Source organism: Pempheris klunzingeri, chromosome 9 (genome assembly GCF_042242105.1).
Source record: "Pempheris klunzingeri isolate RE-2024b chromosome 9, fPemKlu1.hap1, whole genome shotgun sequence".
Taxonomy (NCBI): domain Eukaryota; kingdom Metazoa; phylum Chordata; class Actinopteri; order Acropomatiformes; family Pempheridae; genus Pempheris; species Pempheris klunzingeri.
The window spans coordinates 5,242,607-5,264,824 of record NC_092020.1 but is presented as its reverse complement, the minus strand read 5'-3'; the positions used below and the strand labels follow the sequence as shown (position 1 = coordinate 5,264,824).

At 43.8% G+C, this 22,218-nt stretch overlaps 1 protein-coding gene across 1 annotated transcript; it reads left to right on the top strand.

The window, feature by feature from the left end:
- The first annotated feature begins 13,666 nt into the window (after positions 1-13,666).
- On the top strand, positions 13,667-20,576 carry tbx22 (T-box transcription factor 22). Its single transcript, XM_070837228.1, has 8 exons — positions 13,667-13,814; positions 14,192-14,447; positions 15,785-15,886; positions 15,988-16,162; positions 17,927-18,091; positions 19,561-19,625; positions 19,859-19,944; positions 20,035-20,576. The coding sequence occupies exons 1-8, from the start codon at positions 13,676-13,678 to the stop codon at positions 20,574-20,576; spliced, it is 1,530 nt and encodes a 509-aa protein (XP_070693329.1). The 5' UTR covers positions 13,667-13,675.
- Positions 20,577-22,218: the final 1,642 nt, after the last annotated feature.

Sequence of the window (22,218 nt, the reverse complement as noted above, 5' to 3'; positions counted from 1 at the left end):
TTATGTAGCGCTTCCGGGGGCTGGAGGGGATTAAGATGACATCCGAAACGGAAGCTAGAAAAACGCCTCGAACTTCGTGCTACATAATATTAATAAAGAGCTTAAATAAATCGGACGACTGTTACTGCTGGTTTGACATAACCACTGAAACCATTTATCAAATCATTTATTGCCTCCTGTGTCCTCTCCTCAGATTTAATGTGTGTGGTGCTGGCGCCACCTCGTGGCCGCAGGTGGAAACTACCCACATTTTTCTCCCCATCAGGAAAAACCAGCTTCCATTCATGAGACTGAATCAAACACAAGACTGGAACTATTTACACTTTCAGTTAAACTTGTCTCCCTTTACCTGCTATGTTCTGTTCATTACATGACACACGCATTACTCAATTCTGCACTGACTGCTCTGTAATGTAATAAAAATCATACTTTGAGTGTATAAAGTAGCCTATTCATCCCCGTGAATATTCCACTCTGTAAACTGACTCTGTAAATACATTCCCTCCTACAGGCTGGGTGCTACCTGCCAGTGTGTCTGTCCACTCACACTGACACACACAGTACACAGCCCTCACTGCACTGTGTGGAAACACAGGCCAGTGCCAAGGCTATACTGTATGTCTGACACATATCCTCAGTCCTCTGGTCTGTGGTGGTCCTCTGCTTCCTCCACTTTCACTCTTCTGACTCAGTTAAGGGTGCACGTATGAGTAAATAAACACTTACTGCTGCACCAGCGCTCTAATTCCACGCAACTCTGTGGCATCTCTCCAGCCCTCTGCACTGCAACTGTACCATATACATCTCCCAAACACACACATAAGCACACACGCACTGTGCAAGGCTATGATATTTCCTCTGTTAAACAGACAGATTGGACCGGTAATCACCACTGAAAGGTACATAAACAGAGCAGCTGATTTCTGTACCTAACTCCCCCTCCGTGCTCTCCCCCAAACTGACTTTCCCTGAAAACCCTAAGTGGTCCTGAAGGCTTGTTTATGGGCTCGTCTTACGCTGTGTTTGATCTGAGAGCTTGCCCACACATGCATGCGTGGACACACACACACACACACACGCAGCAAGAGAGAGGGAGAGCCAGCATTAGCAGTAATAGCTGAGATGATAAACAAAAGACTTAGATTTAATCCTGAGGGCTTCTCAGCATCACACACAACAGAGGAAGAGAAAAAAGAGGAGAGGAGGGGGCGAGGAGGTGAGGAGGCGACCAAACTCTCTTATTCCAGAGGGAAACAAGGGATGTTTGGGGGGGTTGTGGAGGCAGGTGGGGGTGTAATGGAGTGATTCTGGGGGAGAGTGAAGTGATGACTGAGAGGGAGTTACGGGGAGAGGCAGAGCAATCTGCAGCGTCTGATGCTTGAGTGAGTTTTCCGAGGAGCTGATTAACGGCAGATTAAACTCTCCGTCCATCCAGTTTACATCTCAAACTTTCTAACACGCCTGCTAGGTAGAATTTCTGTGCCCTGCGGACTGAAAAGAGCAAAAACATACTCAAATGGACACCCGTGTGTTTGTGCACAGGCACACAGAGGCAGCGGGCATCATAATGGTGGATGGCAGGCGTGTATGATGGAGTTTGAATGCCAGTGTTTCCCTGTGGTCTGCAAGCATAACGTCCAATAAAAGCAATAAGAATACACACACTACACTCATGCACATGCAGACACACACACACACACACACACTACACTCACACACACACACACACACACACATTTCATGCCTGCGATGTCAGCAAACTGTGAAAGTCTGCAGGGGCATAGCTGGCTTCATAAAGTGTGAGAAAAAGACACGCTCATGCATGACATCACCCGCAAGCAAGCCAACAAATATGAACACACACACACAGACACACCTCGTAGATTTGTCATCAATTTCAATACCAGACATGCGAAGCCGCAAGTGACAAATGACTTTGTCCCTTTCACTAGCCCCCGAGCCATACATGCAAGTACAGGCACACACACACACACACACACACAGAGGGAGAGAGAGAGAGAGAGCCCCAAAACTGCTATGGTAACAGCTGGCCACAGAGTTGAATTGAACCAAAAAGTTAGACCCTGCTCAAAGCTTCATAACGTCACTGACATGTCTTCATGTGGACCCACCATAATCACCATGTGCCTCGAGTGGGAGAACATTTAGTGGTCAGGGAGAGAGCAGACGGAGAGATGGAGAGAACGTAAGAGAGACACAGGAGAGCAGATCTCATGGTTCGACATGTGGGGGAGAGCAGTGATGCTGCTTCAAAGCCCCGTTCTGACGACCCCCCCTCCCCTAAAATCAGCGTGCATCACACTCTCATGATCCCTGCCCCACCACACACATGCTTTTGGCAATCACACATGGCTTTGAGACAAGGGTGACAAATGAGTCTTTCCTGTGAGTATCAGCTTCTAAAGCTACCTTCGCTCTCCCATAGCTCTGCCTGTCTGCCTGTCTTCATCCTCTCAGCGAGGCTCACCTCAGGGGAATGTTATAATCTCATGCTGAAGGAGCTCTGCTGGGGATGGCTGAGGGGTGTAATATCACTATAAAGATCAGGACTGGGTTGCAACAGCTATTCAGACGTTTGTGTGTAAATCCTTACATTCGTTTTTAGTAACTACTTGACAGCGAGTAGTTAAAACCTAAGAAACGTCTTACACATTTACATTTGTAGCACTGTCCGTGAAAAGAATTAACTATGTTAGCAGAGACATAGTTTACAGTGTCACAAGCTGTAGCTTCCAAAAGTTAGAATTTAGAAACACAGTCAACATGTCCGTCAATTGTAATGTGTGTTGCACGGGTTAGCGATTATGCTAACCTATGTGCTAGCCGGTGTTATTTGGGTGCTCAGAAAAATGTTATATTGTCATTTTAGCTTTATTGGGCTACTTTTGTGAAAGGTGATATTTTGTCTATGTTATCATTAAATTACTTTTTATCAACAATATTTAACGTTAGCTTACCTGTTTTACTTTTTTTTTCTAAAAGCAAGCTAAAGCTAGCTTTGTCAGTTAGCTATGACGCTGTGATAGATAGATAGATAGATAGATAGATAGATAGATCATACACTCAATTAACAACAATAAAATGGACAAATAATAAATAGGTGAGACAGTCTAAAGTCAGTCAGTGAAATCTGTAAAAAGTGAGAAAAAGTGCAAGTTAAAAATTATATAGAATTAAATGAAAAAGTTGAAATAAAATATACCATAAATATAACATATAAGGGACTATATCACATTGTCCACGACTGTTACTGAGCTCATTAGTAACAACTAATCTTACAAAGAAAATGCGTGTGGTGCATCTTGTTTTAATTTAGTAACACGATTCTCCTCATAGGACACTAGGACTAGTGAACGAACACGATTTGATTTAACTGACTTGTTCTTTCAAACGCTTTGGATTTGAATACAATTCTTGTTTGAGTAATTTATTGAGGGTAAAATAACATAAGATCTAACATTGAAAATACATTTTACATGGACTGTTTTCAAGAGGAGTGGGTGTTTTTCTTTCAGTATTTGATCTAATGTTGTCTGTTACAAGTAACGAGGTGGTGAAAAGACAAAAAGCAGAAGTAGACTATAGAAGGAAAGGATTTTTGAAGCACAGGAGTGAAGGAAAGGACAAAAGGTGGGTCACACGTGTGTGATGAAGGACAACTCAAGGTAACTAACTGGCACAGGTAGAAAGGGAAAAGTTGGTGAATCAAGCAGGATGAAAGGGTACACAGAGGAATGGAGGGATGGATATGGACGCATGTCTGTTATGTTCCTTGAGGTTAAACTCGAGGGAAATTACCTCATCATCATGAGACTGCTCCAGAGCGCTACATGTACGCTTCGGCCATGTTGACTTTGCACACACACACACACACACACACACACACACACACAGACAGACACATACACACCCTGTTCTGAATTGAGGCCAATAGCATCATAGCCTGGTCGAATCACTTCCAGATTCAGTGACGTTACCTCTGTCAGGTTCACAGGAGGAGCAGAAAGCACACACACACACACACACACACACACACACACACCCAGAGCACCTTTCCACTGGAGGACGATACACTGATCTGTATTCCTTCTTCAATTATGACACAGAGGTCATTTCAAGGCTTTTTTATTCCAGCTTCTTTATTGAACTCAGAGAGAAACGATCTTCACATCACCTGGACTCCAACAGGCCTGTAAAAAGGTTTTAGTTGCTTGCAGAGGTTAGGGAAGAGGACGCTGGTTCACATCCCAGGCTGGAAAACTGGCACACCCCTTATTATCAGCAACTACTGTTGAAGTGCCATCAGGCAATAAAGATCTGTGGATCTGTAGAAGAGCGTATCTGAAAGCTCTCAGGGGTGAGTTTGGGTGAAGCAGTGAAATACAGCACACTCAATAAACAGTGAGTAGTCTGAGGTTTAAAGTTAACAGGAAGACAAAGCTTGATCCTGCGTGAAACAGCTCTTTACTGAAATCATTAAATCTAAAAAGCCTTAATAGCCAAATATTACTCACAGCTTTGTGCAAAGGATAGCTTAGTGGAAACTGGTATTGAGTGTACTTCTGTGTATAAATATATATGTATTTTTTTTATGTATGTTTTCATTATTTTTTCTTGTTTTTATTCTTGTTACTTGATCTTAATTTTGATCTTAAACGTTTAATGTATTTTAACGTGAGCTTCACCTTTCTGTAAATGTTACTTTCATTTTTCGATTTATTATTATTATATTATCATAATAATGACTATTACTTAAAATTAAACTTGGTTAGACTTGAGGTCTGTCAAACACAAAGTTGTGGCTTATTTGTTGATATGATAATGCTGTGTGTGTGCATGTGTGCGTACGTGCGTGTGCATGTGTGCGTACGTGCATGTGTGCATGTGTGCGTACGTGCATGTGTGTGTGTGTGCATGTGTGCGTACGTGCATGTGTGCGTACGTGCATGTGTGTGTGTGCGTGTGTGCGTACGTGCAGGTGTGCATGTGTGCGTACATGCATGTGTGTGTGTGTGTGTGTGTGCTTGACGGGGGGAGGGGGAGGGTCAGAGGATATAGAGTAAGCTGCTAAAATTGATGACATCCCCAACACCACCCGTGATTCTCACCATGTCAAAGTTCACCATGCCAGAAAGAAGACAAATGTGATGTGATATACTTTGGATGAAAGTGATAGCCTGTGTGTGTGTGTGTGTGTGTGTGTGTGTGTGTGTGTGTGTGTGTGTGTGTGTGTGTGTGTCTGATTGTCTGGAAGGACTTTCCTGCACTTCAGAAGTCTAAGTCCTGGTCAGGATGTAGTTATGGAGCGCTAATTTGAAAGCCGTCTGATTGCGGGCTTTCTGTGGGCCCCTACCAAACACACACACACACACACACACACACACATACACACACATACACACACACAGGCTCTTTATCAGTCATTAATCTATCAGGTGTCATTAACAGGGGGAGGATGGGCTGATTGAAACCAGAGGGAGACAGAATGATGTCACACAAACACTCTTCACTGCCAGAGTGCTCATGTGTCTCCAAGTCCTCCTTTCATCCTCATCATCGCCACACACACACACACGCACACACGCACACACTTGTACATGTGACTGACATATAGACAGATAAAAGTGTAGGCCAACAAGGGAAACACTTATTCATGCTGCCTCGCTCTTCTCCAACATGTGAGCCACACCACCCTCCCAACACCAGGTTCCATAAAAACAGATCAGAGAAGAGCCTGAAGAGAAAACCGAAAAGCTTCGACTTGAAAAGTTGAAGCACAATAACAGGAAAGTTGTCCTGTGTGAGGGTAAATGTGTATCTTTAATGAATGAGCCCGTGTTAAGAAGGACAGAGGCATTGTCTCTCCTGCTCCAGTCGCTATTTTAAACCCCCTCCCACAACATACATGAATACACTTTTACACACTGCTAAGGATATCTTCGGAGGACCGGCTATTGTTTAGCAGTGACAGTAATCCCTTAAAGAGGTACTGTGTTTCCAGGCTGAGAATGGATCTCTTTATTAACACTGACGGAGGCTCATTATCTATAAATACAGGCGGGAGCCACTAATAAATCATTTCTCATGGCCCTGATAGAGCACTAACCGCAAGGCATTAAGGCATCGTGAATGCAAACCACACGTTGGCAGGCGAGCTCTCTGCATGTGTGTGTGTGTGTGTGTGTGTGTGAGTTACACCACGCTTTGGCAGCCTGGATGATGGGGCTCGAACTAGGCTTTTGATTGAAATAGCATGTTGTCTTTTGGAGTTCCCATTTTGGCAGCGTTTAAATTATAGTGTCTCTACGGGGCTGCAGAAAGTCTCTCGGGGTGGGAATAAAGTCAGAAAAGAGAAAATGCTTTTTTATTCATGTGAGAACGATCTGGATAAGACTGAAGAGATGTTTAATGACTTGACTTTTCAGTAGCGGGATTAATTAGTTTCCCCAGCATATCATATCATATCATCTCCAGCACATCAGCGGCAAAACATTAACATGTAGGTGGATTTTCATGTCGACAGGGGCTTCACAAGCTACGCCTCAGTTAGCACCTGATGCTGCTCATGTGGGGATTCTTGAATCCTTCATTTTGAATTCTTGAATCATTGGGTCTCTCTCTTAATTAAAGAGTTCGGTCTAGACCTGCTCTTTATGGAAAGAGTCTTGAGATAACACTGTTGTGAAGTGGCGCTATATAAATAAAGATTGATTGATTGATTGAAGACTGAAGTCACTATTATTAGCTACTTTCAAACTACAGATTTAGGAATTATTTACACCATTACAACTTAGGGAATGTTTTAACTAGCAGTAAAGACTTTAGTGATGTGTAAAATCAACTTAAACATCTGTAACGCACATCAAACCTTACTGTTAATGTAGGTATTACTCATATTTATTGCTGTCTACATGAATAGATGGAAAAATATAAAAATATATGTTTGAGAGTTAGCATTCTAGCTGGTGTTATTTGCCAAGTCATAATCATCTGTACACAAGCACAGGTTTATTGGGTGCAACCTGTTGTAATTTAATGATTCGTATGCCACCACCTAGCTATAACTGAGATAAGTTTGAATTTAGTCCAATCGGGAGAAAGTCACAGGGCTCCAGTGGAGACACACAAAGGATAAAGTGACGTCCAATGGATAATCAACAGTTCTCAATCAAACCAAAGCATTTCAAGTGGATAAACAGTATTTGTCATACAACATAACCCTCTGCATATAACAGTATGGCCAGCCTAAACAGACATTTTCATCTTTGTGATTACTGGCTTGGAAACATTGAATTCTTGCTAGATTAACACTGTTTCCTCCACTCTCGTTCTTTTCTCATTTCATTCTGCGTATCCAGAATAGAGTCTAACTCAAGCCAGGCGAGACTGGCCAAATTCTGACAGTTTAACCTTCCTCAGAGGTCACTCCTATTCTTGCAGCAGCCAGTCCAGCACAGCCTCCTGCTTCAGTCTGAGCCAGACCTGCATAACCAGTCATACTCCCATCCAGGCCCATTCTGCAGAGACGAGGGATGAAAGGTCCGATTAGGGCCTGCTGGAAGTATTCAGCATGCAGCCCCCTGCCCCGCCCGGCTCATCACCCCAGTCGGCGGCCCCTTCTAACCAGCCCCTCTCCCCTCGGCCCTGCACTGCTCAGGGCTGTGATTGACATGTGAATTACAGTGTGTGGTGATGATAATAAGAGTGCTACCCGGGGCCAGGCCTGCGCCTTCCAGCCAGCAGCCAATCCCAGCTGGCACGGCCTGAAAGACAACCGCTGCCACCATCTGAAGAGGCAAATAAAAATGACAAGCTAACTGTTAAAGAACTGCAGATTTTTCACATGTTGTTTTAAAAGCTTTTGTGGCCGTGCCAGATATTTTTTTTCAACTCTTTCTCTCTTTTCCCCTACATTTTTACTCTTCTTCCCCCCCCCCCGACCACATCCAGATATATGAAACCCCTCATTTATCAGAGCAATCTAAAAATAATTCCCCTCCACTGTGGCGAGGCTTTGATAAAAAATATTTGTGTTCAGAATGATTGCACTCAGTGGGACAAAAACAGATAAAGACGTGTGTGACTGTGGGGTTTCTCAACAATCTCCAACCACATGCACGCAGAAAGCCATGGCTTTCCCCTGAGTAATTACTACTTCCTCTCACCATGCATGTTAACAATACCAAAAAGGAACCCTCAACACATTTCAAACTCTGGCTGAAGTAAGCTAACGATCTGAAAATCTGTTTATGTTTGTGTGCTGGCGTTGTTCACTTTTATGCATTATTCTATCCAAGCAGGCCGACATAATGTGCTAGTTACACATTATGTTATTAGGAAATGACACTCTAACACCCCGTGGATTGGTTTTCCACCCACGACATTGTTCTGGGAAGAGTCCTGCTTGGCAAGGCTGCCCGTCTGAGCCGTCACTCCGAGGAGCTGATGGGATGGAGGGGAGAGAATAGGCGCTCGACTGAGATCCTCACATGCAGAGTCTGACTCTCATTATCAATTACGCCTGTTTTTGTTTCTTTTTACCACAACCATTAACCACACAGTTACTGGCAGTCAGGGAGAGAGAAAAAGGAAGAGAGATGCAGAGAGAGAGAGAGAGAGAGAGAGGGAGAAGGCAATTTTCATCAAAAAGAATTAGCTATCCAAACAAGTGAGATGAATGTGCCATAGAGCCGGATTCACAGCGGGCCTCATGAAAGCACTGTGGACAGATGAAGATCTATATGTGTTTAATAGGAAGAGGGTGAGTAGCAAGGGATAACTAAAGGCTTAGGAAGAGAAAGAGAGAACGAAGGGGGGAGAGAGAGGAGATAATTCACAACACACTTGTGGTGAGAGGAGGAGGAGGAGGCTACGTCTTGGCAGAGAAGTAAACTCCCCTCTTCTCTTTTCCTCTCGCCCCCTTACCCACCGGGCAGAGGGAGCCAGTGAAGGCTGGATGCCGTGGCACATGAGCCATTAAATCTTCCTACACTGTGGGCAGGGGGAAGGCGGTAGTACCAGGCCTCGTGCCCAGGCTCCTCAAATGCTGCCAGGCCAGAGACCCAGACAGCAGAGGTGCTGCACAGGGGGGAGAGGAGAGGAGATGGACAGCAAGGCAGAAAACTAAAAACATTTTATCTCATTATCTCTTACAGCCTCCACCATTGTTATGCTCAGTGAGTTTTAGTTGGCTGCACTTAATTCATAAATCTATTGGCCAAGTAGGACCAGAAAGAGATCAACTGAGTGTTGATACCTTTAAAGGATTAGTCTGGAAAAAACTTTTCATACAGTCAAGAAATCCCAAGAAAAGACCAAAACCAACAGCAGCTGAGCCAGTCTCTTATTGTTTCCAACCCTGTCTGTGTCTGTCAGCTCCAAGACCAGATCTTTAAAAGCAGGTCAACAATGGATTTTTTTTTTTGTTAAAAAAAAGACATGATTTGCTGAAACAGCTGAGCACTGTAGTTTTTCTTTAAAAAAACTGTTATTCAAAAGGGAGTAAATGTTGCTGGGGATTATTTTCAGCCTCAGGTTTGGTGGTTCTCCATCTCCGGCAGGAGGATGGTTTCTGTGGGAGGAAGAAGATGAAGAAGAAGAAGAATGTCCTATATCACAGGTTCAGATGATACTTTGTCAGCAGGATCAGTTTAATGTTGGGTTTAATATTTGCATAGAATTTGTTTCCTTTTAATTAAGCTTAAAACCTTTTTTAATTACTTTGTTTATACTGTTAAAATGTAAATTTTCACATGTAAATCTTTTATCTTTACGTTTATGTTTGTGAACATTAGTCTCTATTGTTGTACTGTTCTTATTTCTACCATGTCATTAGTCATCATAAAGCACTTTGAAACGCACTTTCATGCACTAACTTGCATGAAAGATGCAATACAAGTACGTGTGACTGATTGTTTGTGTATAGACGATGATGGTGATAAAAGAGCGTATTTTGGTGAAAGTGATTATAACCTAATCACACTGCAGCAGCCAGTTTAAACTCCCATCTCTCAGGTGAGATTTTCCTCTTCAGCCAAATCAGATTAAACACACATTTTTTCCCCCAGTTATAGCTGATTGGAGGAGCAAATCTGGATGCTTTTCAACAGCAAATCAAGGGGCAAGGCGCAACTGTGTTGGCAGACACAGCCAATTAACTCGTGCAGGCAGAGAAGGATGTGATGAGCGTCTCGCTGACTCTCCCATTAGAGCTGCTGCAGAAGCCGAAGCCATGAGGAGACACGGAGAGGATCCCTGCAGGGACTCAGCAGTCTGAGAGGCGCTCTGGACCTCAGACAGCTGCACCCCTCGACAGAGGGACAAGAAGGAGGTTATGAGTAGCAGATGTGACACCACACATTCACACATACACACTCTCACACACACCATGGAGCTGATGACATGTCAGGGTCAAAGGAATTTGTCACTCTGTAATCGGTCATGTTTTAAAAGCTCTGACTGGTTGCCTTTGTTCTGTTTCTGTTCTCATCTTCCTCCTCTTCGTCTTCCTTTCACATCTGCTGAGGATGTCTGTTCAGAGTAGAAATAGTAGAGGCAGTCAGTAAAAACACGTGTAAATAACAAACAGCTTACGTGCTACTTGACATCCTCACTGGATGAGGTTGAGGTTTTCAAGACCAAATTTATGTAACCAGTGTTGGAAACAATTAGCACATCATTGTCTCAGAGTAGAGTGTGTTTTCCACCAGGTGAGCCGTCATTCACATTCAGCACAGAGAACTCCCATCCCATTAGTGCCACAATACACTAAGTGTGTACAGCGTTCTACATTCAAACACTCCACATATGTCTCAGCAGACGGGTGGTGGAAGTTTGACGTTTGGCAACGAGTGGGCATCCGCTCCAGCAGGCCATGCCCAGAATAACCCTCACATACACACACACACACACACACACGCACACACGCGAAAACACACACACTAACTGCCCAGCATTGAGATCCAACTTAAAACAAACCATCAGGGGGCCCCGTCACATCCACTCAGCACTGAGCAAGAGACAGACAGGCCTGTTTATAAACACACACACACACACACACACATACACACGCATCAATGTGTGAGCATGTGCACATATACAGTACAGACAGACGCCTACAAGAAGTGTAGGGCTGGTCTTGATTACTCTTTGGGCACCAGACTTCAGCCACACATACACACACACACACACACAAACATTTCACCAGAGAGACATGGTGGATGTCAAAATAGAGAAATACGTAATTCATTTCACAGCAAAATGTCCCTTTAACAGACAAACTTAAACTTAAAGTTACCTTCATGCGACACTGGAGCCTACCTAAGGCCTACCAATGAGTTCCACTTGCAAACCAATTATTCAGCAGTGACTATTAATTAGACCGTGGACACGCAAATCAACAGCATGCGAACTGGCCTTGAGGCGCAAAATGATCGAAAAGCCTAATTGCAGCTGGTCATCAAACTTCCGCATTAATGGAAACCTGAAGCCCGTGCTAAATTGGATTTGAGTCTCTTGTTTCCGCCGAGCGTGCGTGTTGTGCTTAATAAGAGGAAACATGTGTGCCAAACATCCCAGAATGGGACAAACGCAGATTTGCTCTGGATTAAGAATCATAAAACAGCGAGATGCAGCTTCCTGTTGTGCTCAGCACAGCCAGGCAGCACTTGCCCGCGCGCCCGTCATCACTCGGCTGACATCCCATAATCCCCTGACGAAGATTTATGAGCTGACTGCTGAAGACAACATGGAAAAATAATCTCTCCGACTTGAGTGGAAGGAAACTGCACGGGCTATTTCTATCGCGTTTCTTGCGCCTTTTGTTCCAACAATGGGGCCCGCGCGCACAGAAACGCGCAGCCGGTTATTACGGATGCACGCTCTCCTCTCTTGTGTTTGAGATGCACTTTTGTTGCAAGTATTGGAAGAAAACGACAAGTTGGGAAAGAATAAACACAAATCCACAGCCGCAGCCCTGAAACAGGTTATGATGACAGAGAGCATGTGATTCCGGTTGGTCATAGTTCTCCATTTCCCGGCTGTTGTCAGAGATTTCCATCACCAACCAAACCAACCGTGCCGTAAACACAGCCCTCATTTGTTTTCTCCTCACAGCAATTATATCATGTGATCAAAAAGCATTTTAAATAGAGCCTTCGCTGACTTTTATTTGTGTAAAGCGGATCTATTTCATGTCGAGCAGTAATGTAATAATCCCGAGCTGTCATTACGGCCCAGTTTCCCCTGTGCGCCGAACTCCATCTGATCTCCGCGTTTATGAGAACCAGACTGGCGCACACCCTCACCGGGCAGCGCAAAGACCAAAAAGAAGTCCCACTTCTGCACCGGAGGGACGGGAGACAGCAGACCGCTCTGAGGAAAGCCTTCAAATTAATATAGGAAATGTTAGCTTCAACAGAAACGCAGAGGGTTTCGTGGAGATATTTCACCTTCCAGATGGTCTGAATTAAAAGACTTAAATATTTGTGCCTAAACTCCCCCTCCAGTGCTCTAAAATGTTCATTCTATTTATCTATCGGATGTCTGAATGGAGGAAAGCAACATGGAAAGCACGCAGGTCAATCAAAAAGCTTGTTTGTGCTCAAAAAACGGGAAAAAATGTGTCTCACATTTTTTTTTAGGTAAATCACACTGGAGACTTAAATCCTGCCTGCATGCAGCTGCGTGATGTTTAATCAGTTAGTTTTTTTTACTTTGTTATTGTTATTTTTCGGCTTAATACTCTCACGTTTCACTTTTGAAGACACTGAACTTGCATTATATCACAAAAAACCACAAATCTAACAAACAAACAAAAGTCCACCTTTTAGCCTTCAGCCTACACGGTATCATCACCCCACCGTGGCACCGCGCGTAAAGATGCTGCTGCCCGTCCTGGATGCTCAGAGGCCACTGAGACCAAGAGAACACTGCAAAAAATATCTGTTATTCATTAGTCTCATTAGTTCTCTTCACCTAGTAGAAAAATAGCAACTGAATTGATGATTTAACTAAGTAGTTTCCTTGCAAATAAACTGAATTCCAAAGCTGCCTTGAAACAAATGACACCTGTTGATGCTGAGAGTAATCTGCAGTATTTGGCATAGTTTCAAAATTGTGACGCCTCCAAAGGAAGAAAATGTGACTTCTTTAGAGTTGTTATTTCACTTCTGCATTATGATAATATATTTCTCATTTGCCTCTGAAAACTTAGGACGGGGAAAGTTTAAGGATGGATATTTTTTGCAGCGCAGGCCCATGTGGAGGAATGCACGCTGCGCTCTTCCCTCCCTCTCTGTGACGCGCAGAGGGGAACCAGAGGAATAAGCCCTCTGTGAGGCAGAGAGGAAAGGGGAGACACGCTAACGGATAAAGGGGGAGAGAGGGAGATATTGTAGTGAGGAGGAGAGGCGTGCCAGTAATCAAGGATTTTGGATGAGGGCGCGCGTCACGGAGAACACATGGGAACGCACAGGATCAATTACGCAGCGTCACGGAGCCGCCGAGAGAGAAGAGGGGCTCCCTGAGGTGCTGCTTCTGCTGCCTGTTCTGCCGCGTCCTGCCCTAAATGAGCCGGGACTCTGAACCCTTTGCGGGACAAAGTCAAAGTTCAGACGGATATACGAGTCGCAGAAAGACGGGATCTGACGCCAAGATGCAGGGTCTGAGTTCACGGGCCCACGCGTTTTCGGTGGAGGCGCTGGTCGGGAAACCGTGCAAGAGGATGAAAGTGTCGGAGGGACACGAGTCAAGTTCAGCTGGAGACACCGGCAGCGACACGAGCATCTTCACCGGTGAGACCGATGGATTTTCCATCTCATTGTTTGAATTTCCACGGTTTTACGCACAAGATGGAACAACAGACCCCAAGTTATTTTGCTAAATAAAACCTATATTTCATTCATTTGCTTTGCTTTTTCTTAACTGTACATGTCTTTGTCTTTAATTTAATCAAATTTAAAAAGGTCACATAAAAATATCTTAGAGGGGAAATAAGTTTAAGCAAATGTGTCCAATGTTATCTGGCAAACTGGAGCAACGTAGCTTTTGTGTGATTATACACTAGTAAGATCCACAAAAGCTGAACTTGCAGCTAACTTGTAAATAGTTTTGAAAAACAAAATGTCTCACATATATCACCAGGCTCATCCCAGTCTTTGTCTCTTTATAGGCCTGAACGAGTATCCAGTCAGCCAGACGAAGAAAGCAGGTTCGGCACCGAGGAGGACGGAGGACACCCCCTGTGACCCGGAGAGACAGACGGTCACATCCAGGGCCGAAGAGGCTGACCCCAGCGGAGAGGAGGACAAGCCGAGGGAGAGCGACTGCCGCCCGGACAGAGAGGTCCGGGTCGAGCTGCAGGGCTCCGAGCTGTGGAAGAGATTCTATGAGATCGGCACCGAGATGATCATCACCAAAGCGGGCAGGTACAAAAGCTGGATGTTAAAGACAGATTTTACAGTGATGTGGAGGAATTCTAAAGAGGGCTGAATCCATCCCTTACCTACTTTATGCACCGTTTGTATCCTGCAAAACTTTAAAACTCCAAACTTATTAGTCCGTCTGCATATGAAGATAAACAGCAAATATTCTACAGGTAGTTTTTGGCTTTGTTAATATATATCATTTGGTCTTCATTCATTTTAGGTGTAAAAACCAGACATGTCAGCTAAAACGAAACAAACATCCCATATCATCTGATTTAATTTTGGACCCGGTCCTTTACACTTACAAATATTTCTCAGTTATGATAAAGAAAAACTTTACAGAAGTCAGTTTAATCACAGAGATCAGAGCAGGCCCCCCCGTGCTCTGCAGCCCGGGCCTCACATACGACTCACAAACCTTTCGATAAGTGTCCGATCTGTTGTCAGTCCGTTATAATTCTCCTCTAGTTTCCATGTTAAACGGTCTGTTACGCATGAATACAACGGAGAGTGCTTCTGATTTTTGCATGAACTGTTCTGCGGTCACAGGTGCGCGTTTATCAGGTGTAAACCGGCTGATTAGAAGTCAGCAGCAGAACCGTCACTTTTATACTTCGTAAACAAATTAAGTGAGTAATCGAACAATAAATCGACTGCACACCAGAGACTGTAGCCTCGCTGTTTTTAGTGTTTACCTATATTTAAGTTTGGGCTAACATGCAGGAATATTAATAATCTTTAGGATTTTACTGATATTTTAGAATAATACTTTAAAAAAAAGAAACAGTGCACATTATATATCGGGCAGATTTATAGGTTTTGTTGAACATTATTATATTTTGTCACTGAATTAAATCGTTCAACAAAATATTTTAAAGAAGACTTAATTTACGTGTTTTTATGTGATCCACGACTGCAGGTTACATAATGAAACCCTGGGATAAAGAGACACGCTCGGTTAAATTAAATGTATCTTTCAGTTTTAAATAAATCAATTTGCGGTCTGATAGGTAGCTATGTGCGTGTTTTTCTACAGAACCCCCCCCCCCCCCCTAGAAATGAGTTATTGGGACATAACTACTTGCTGAAATCTAGGTTCCGTTTATTCAATTACGGGGAGCGCACGCTATAAATCTCGGCAGTGAAGATGCCCTCCTGGCCCCACGAGGTCCCTGAACTTCCCTCTGAACTTGGCCGCTGCAGGCAGGAACCTTTCAGCCTGTCTGTGTGGTTCCACGATGCCTGTTTTAGGAGAGCTTAGACGGAGGTTTAATTAAAAAGGCATCAGACGTGAGACATGTCAAGTTTCTAATGACTCTTTTCCCACCTCTCGTTAGGAGAATGTTTCCCTCAGTGCGCGTAAAAGTGCGCAATCTGGACCCGTGCCAGCAGTATTACATCGCAATGGACGTCATGCCCGTGGACTCAAAACGTTACAGGTGTGTGTGTGTGTGTGTGTGTGTGTATAAAAATAACCAAACCCACTATCTATTTACTCGTGTGTTTACTCACTTCCTGCTTCCTTGATAACCCCCGGCAGGTATGTGTACCACAGCTCGCAGTGGATGGTGGCTGGAAACACGGACCACTCCTGCATCTCTCCCAGACTCTACGTGCACCCGGACTCGCCGTGCGCAGGAGAGACGTGGATGCGTCAGGTCATCAGCTTTGACCGGGTCAAGCTCACCAACAACGAGATGGACGATAAGGGACATGTAGGTAACCCATCAGAGCATGCGCTGTTCCCCTCTCTGATATTAGACAGTGACCATGTCTGCAGAAGACCTACAGGTGAGACCTGTTTGGGGAAACTGTCTTCCTGATTAATATTATTCTGTATGTATGTGTTACTATGTACGTCTTATTATGTATTTTAATGTTTTGACTTATACCATGACTGCAGATTGTATTTGTCGCTGTGTCTGTATTGACAGTGGCAGGCCTAAATATAATGGTGAAGGATCAGCAGAGTCAGTCTGTCCTGTCATATTGCTGTCAGAGAGGGAAGCCTGTATGTGTTTTAGGGATAAAGGAAGTGGAAATCCTTCTCAGCTCCAGAACTTCCTGCATGAGGTCCAGGGATGTACAGATGTCACAGATGTGGTGACTGGGGAGGCTACAGGAGGCTTTTCACTTGATCCAAGTGTTTATATAAAACACCGTGGAATTCGTGTGTTTGGAGGATTCATTATTCTGGGATACGGCGGGGGAATGTGGAGACTGTGTTTGCACTTCGGCTCAAGCCTGGTTCTCTAAAATAGCCTCAAAATCCCTGATGTTGTTGTGGTCATTTTACCATCTTGTATGTTCTCTTTGGGCGCTGTTATTTCGCTCATCTTTTTGTATCCCTGGAAAGTCTTAGCTTTTTTGAAGCTGAAACATATTGGCATTAAATTCGCCAGTCCAGCTGCTTTGGAGATATCTGCCTTCTATGAAACCATATATAATACACATGACATTGGATTATCATGTATATTGTTATTTGGCTTCTTCCTTAACAGGTAAAAGGGAAAAGAGCTCAAACTGTTCATTTTAAAATACTATTTTACTTTGACTTTACGAAATAAATCAATTATGCCAAATGAGAGGAATAATGAAAACTACAAAAATTAAATTCTGGGAAATCAGTTTTAGTCACTAACAACTTTTTTTTTTATTGAAATAAGCAAAATCGATTGCACCAAATGTGATTATTGCATTTGCTGCATCATACCAATTTCCATGAAAGTAGTTAATATTTGTATGATACACCAAGCGAATAATATTTGATGTTTTATTAGTTATTATTTATTAAATATCACATTTGAGCTACATCTATATTATTGTATGTGATAGTATTGTGCAAGGTATCATTGTGTTTTCGTAGATAAATGCTGTAAGTTATATTTTGTTAGTAACTTATAACCATATAACATGTCAGGTGTTGCCGTTAATATGTCAGTGCACACAGAACAACATGATTTTAAATGTTGTTTTTTTTTAAATGATTTGAGACTCTTAAATTTTTACCAACATCCCCGAACTATTTGACAAACTGACTTTATACTGCAGAACTCAAACACTTTAATCTCATAGTTAATTGACAGAAAAATTAATGGCAGCTGTTTGGATAACTTCCTTTTTATGGAGTTTATAAATAAAAAAAAATTAAAAATTTAATTGCCACAAAATGACAAATTTTCTCTAATTCCAGTCTCTTAAGCACGCAGATTTCTTGCTCCTCTTTGTCTTGTGTGATAGTAAAATGGACATCCTCTGGTTTTTGGACAAAATGTGATGGCTGTGCTTCAGGAAATTGTGATATTTTTCACTACTGCCTGAGATTTCATACACCAAATGATTAGCCAGCTCAATGGAAAGACAACATTCAGATGACGTGATAATAATATTAAACCTCTGTGTCTGCAATTCACCTTAAACATAATGATATAACCGAGCTTCAGTAACATTTCAAATATCATCTTCATCTCCCCACCCAGATTATCCTTCAGTCGATGCATAAATACAAGCCACGTGTGCACATCATCCGGCACGACCCTCGGATGGACTTGTCACAGATCCAGTCGCTGCCTGCTGAAGGAGTGCACAGCTTCTCCTTCCCAGAAACGGAGTTCACCACAGTCACAGCCTATCAGAACCAGCAGGTACCGCTCTCTGAAGCCTTAACTCATCCCACAGAGCAGTAAACCACTCTGTAACCTGATCACAAGCAACGCACCGAAGAATACCGTATATTCTAAATATTTGGTTATTGCCTGTTTTAAATTACTGAATTTCTGTTTCTATTTTAAAAAAATTAAAAAAACTCAGCGGTGGAATCTAACTAAGTACAAGTACAAATTTTAGGTGTATGTACTTTACTTGAGTATTTTTATTTCATGCTACCTTCTATATTGTAATTTTACTCAACTACATCTGTCTGACAGCTTGTGTTACTTTTCAGATTAGTTTGTCATACCCTTCTTGTGGAGTAAAACTCTGGTGATTTAGAATTAGATTTTTATTCTAGTGAACTGAAAGAAGGTGAAAGTTTTTCTTTATGAGTTGAGAAAATTCCCCAACTTCTAAGCAAAATAATCAGTTTCAAATCCCTTTGGATCAGGTGGACAGAGCATGGTCACACAGGTGAAAGTCTAGAGACAAGTGGTTCTCACAGGACACCGATGCCACAGACATATGACGGTCCTATATACCATGATGCATTGCTGCAGATTTAAACTATTTAAATTTATTGAAAAGACCACAGCCTTAATCATCTACAGCAGTGAAATGCAACATAAACTTTAATCCAGCAGTAATATTAATCTAGAGATATCACACATGATAGAAAAACACTGACTTTTTTTCTGATAATACAAACTTTTACTTGAGTATGATTTTTACTTGTAGTGAAGTATTTTCACTGTGTGGTATTGTTTCTTTTTTAGCATCTGGATGCTTCTTCCATGAGTGGAAATAATGTAGAAATGTGCTACATAATGTTGCATGTCTACATTCTACACCCTTTATTCACCGGAAACATTAAAAAAGCAAATACCAAGTATTTCAATGGTCACGCACACAGAGACTGTAATATTCCTCAGTGATCCAATCAACACCTTAAAACTGCTTTAAACTGAACAGCATGGAGGTGATGGGGCCCAATTCTCTGTCGCCTCAGCAAAATCATAAATTGCAGTGTCCTGGTTTTGTGCCGGGCCGGTTGCTCAGAGCGGGTGTGTGTGTTCCTGTGCAGGAGGGCTGACCCCGCTGTTGGCTACCATTCCTCCAGTAACAGAGCCGTCCGCGGGGACTGCCAGCTCTTTTCATCAGGGCTCATTTTACGATCAGCGAACGTATTATTACAGAAACTCAGTAACGAGCAGTGACTGGGCCGACTGCTGGAGTCCACAGCCCATTAAAGCACCAAATAAAACCGCACGACCCCGACCCCCTTCTCCAAGAACCCTGTTTGACATGGCTGATCGCCCTAGGTGCTGCTGGGAGATGCAGTCCCTGAGGGACAGCCCTGCCACTCTCCATGCCATTATAAAGCTGAGCTCATTGTTGGCTTAACACATCAGCGGTTGACACGTTCACTCTAACCCATGTCTGTTCCTCTCTCCTGGGCCAGATCACAAAACTAAAGATCGACAGGAACCCGTTCGCCAAGGGCTTCAGAGATCCAGGAAGGAATAGGTACGGAAAACCTCACCAAACAGCGACACTTATTTTAGCTCAGGGGCTACTCCACTAAAAGACCCAAGAGGGATTTAAGGTTCAACCACTGACATTTGACACACATAAAACCTTCACATGAAGCTGAGCTGTGTAGTGCAGAATTTCACACCTCTCAGACCCAATATTTAAATACCTGGAATAACATTTTCAGTGCTTTTACAGTAAGTGTGTGTGTGTGTTTGTGTGCGTAGGGGAGTGTTGGATGGCTTGTTGGAGTCGTATCCCTGGAGAGGCCCTCTCAGCTTGGACTTCAAGCCCCTCACCATACAGCTCCAAGGTGCAGTGCTGCAGCTCTTATTACGTCTCTGCTCTTTGCTGTTTCTGTCTTCACGATTCAAGTTTCTGACATCCTCCTTTTTTTTGACAGGAGGCTCAGGGTCGCCAACCAGCAGTGTGAAGAGCTTCCTCCCTTTCTCCTCTTCCTCGTCCCTTCACCCGTTCTCCGTCTCCGCGCTCTCCTGCCAGGACCACGCTCTCCACACCTTCGCTCTCCCACTCTACGGCAAGGCCTCCGCCACCTCACCTGCCTCCCCGCTGCCCAGCAGAGCCCTCTCCTCCCTGGGGGCGGACAGACTGAGAGGCCTGCCCCCGCTGTCTCCGCTAACAGACCTCCCGCTGCTCTCAGCACTGCAGGCGAAGAAACCTCCCCACTGCAGGGATCCATGTCTTCATGGGTCTGCGGGGAGCTCCCCCTGCCTCTTCCCCCTCCACAGCCCCCTCAGCACTGAGGGGCCTTCTCTGTTCCCTCATCTCTCTGACACTGCGGGGCCCTACTGTCTTTACCGCTACAGCTTCCCCCTGAGCCCCCAACTCACAGCCATTTCCCGGCACGCCAAACTAGCCGAAGACACCACAGAATGTCTGCTGCGCCAGTCTCCATGGCACCCAACCACCAACCACTGCCTCTGACAGCTGGACCACACTTTTAGGCTCCGGCCCATTGAGTGTAACAAGCCAGAGCTTCTTGCAACAAAACAGAGAGGGCCGGCTCTCTATTCGAGCAAGACTCAAAGGAGCAAAACAGACAGAGCTGTTGCTGTGGGGGCGTTTCGGTATTTAAAAACGGTTTTGTACACTGTGTTGGATTTACCAGTACAGAAACTGACCCTGAGGCAGATCATGAGCTGCTCCTCTTCACTGTGCATATTCAGCTAGAGCCAAACATTGGAGTGAATAGGAATGTAGACAGGAAGCAGATTTTTATTTGGAACAGAAAACACAAGTTTCTTTACTGCAGGGCAGAACCTGTTTTCCTACTTCACACGATGTAGCGGTGTTACCAAAGAGGACCTGAGGTATGTGATATAAATATGAATGAATGGCTGTTTAACTGACCATAAGCGCTCTTTAATGTATTTTTCATACTTTTTGTCAGATCACACACCAGCATTCAAAATGTTCCTGTTCCATGCAGAGTGTATAAACAAAGTGAATGAGGAAATGCCTTTTCCATGTTGTATACAGTGTATTTCAAAGTAAAACATATGTGATATTTTGCAACAGGAAGTGATTTTGAATAAGAAATTATGCAAAAAATCTCCTTTGGGGTACTTCAGTGGTCCTGCGATAGGACAGACATGATGTTGGAAATTATACTGTGCTGCACAAAAGCGTGTTTTGTGTTTCTTTAGCTCTAAACTCAGCTGAATCTCAGTGTCAGGCTAGGCCACCCCTGACTAATAGCATGAGCTCATCAGGTCTCCCTGTGATTTTAGGGGAAGAACAACAGCTGCCAAGATTCAGACGGCCAGTTTCCATTCCTGTACTTTATTACCAATAACAGGACTAATCAGAGACGCATGGAGGTGAAAGGGTTATTCTACAGAGGCCTTTATTAGGCGCAGTCTATAATGAGATCGGAATAAGGCTCCTTGCCCTCTAAGATGTGCTGAAGCGGCTGTGTCATCATTATAGAAGTCACTGTTAAGACGCTGTTCCAGGATCAACAGTAAATCAATACTGCTGTGTGAAGACATGACTTTTCGGAGACATGTGGAAGGCCTTCGGAAAAGTGAACTCTGGTGTACCGAATGAGAACCTTTCACTACTGTGGGCCAACATAACGCAGAGTTTTTTTGTCCATACCAAAGGGGGCACGCCCGTTCAGCCGCTGATGTGATAATTCCTGCCTTCAGCTCAGACTCCAAACCCTGCACCATCCCTCCCTGCCTCCCTCTAAGCAGAGCTAGGAACAGCGGTTTAGGCAAAGCGGGGGAAATGGCCTGTTTCCCGACAAACGGTCATAACCAAACAGCAATTTACTTGTCATGGCCAAGCATGGCAGTGAGCTAATGCGTGCTGGACGTGGAAATAGCAGGAAGGAGTTAATTGAGGAACTCAGGCAGGGGATGGCCCGAGTTTCAGCGCGCGGTCAGGTGCGCTGCTATCAAACAGCCTGCCCTTTGTCTGCAGACGGATATAATCTGTGCTGGTTATTTGATACTGTCTGTCATTTCCATGTTTGGCTGTGTCGGACAATCACTTTAAACTCCCAACTAATTCCTGATCTTTCAATTAGACAAATTGCTTTCATACCAGGAGAGCTGGACTC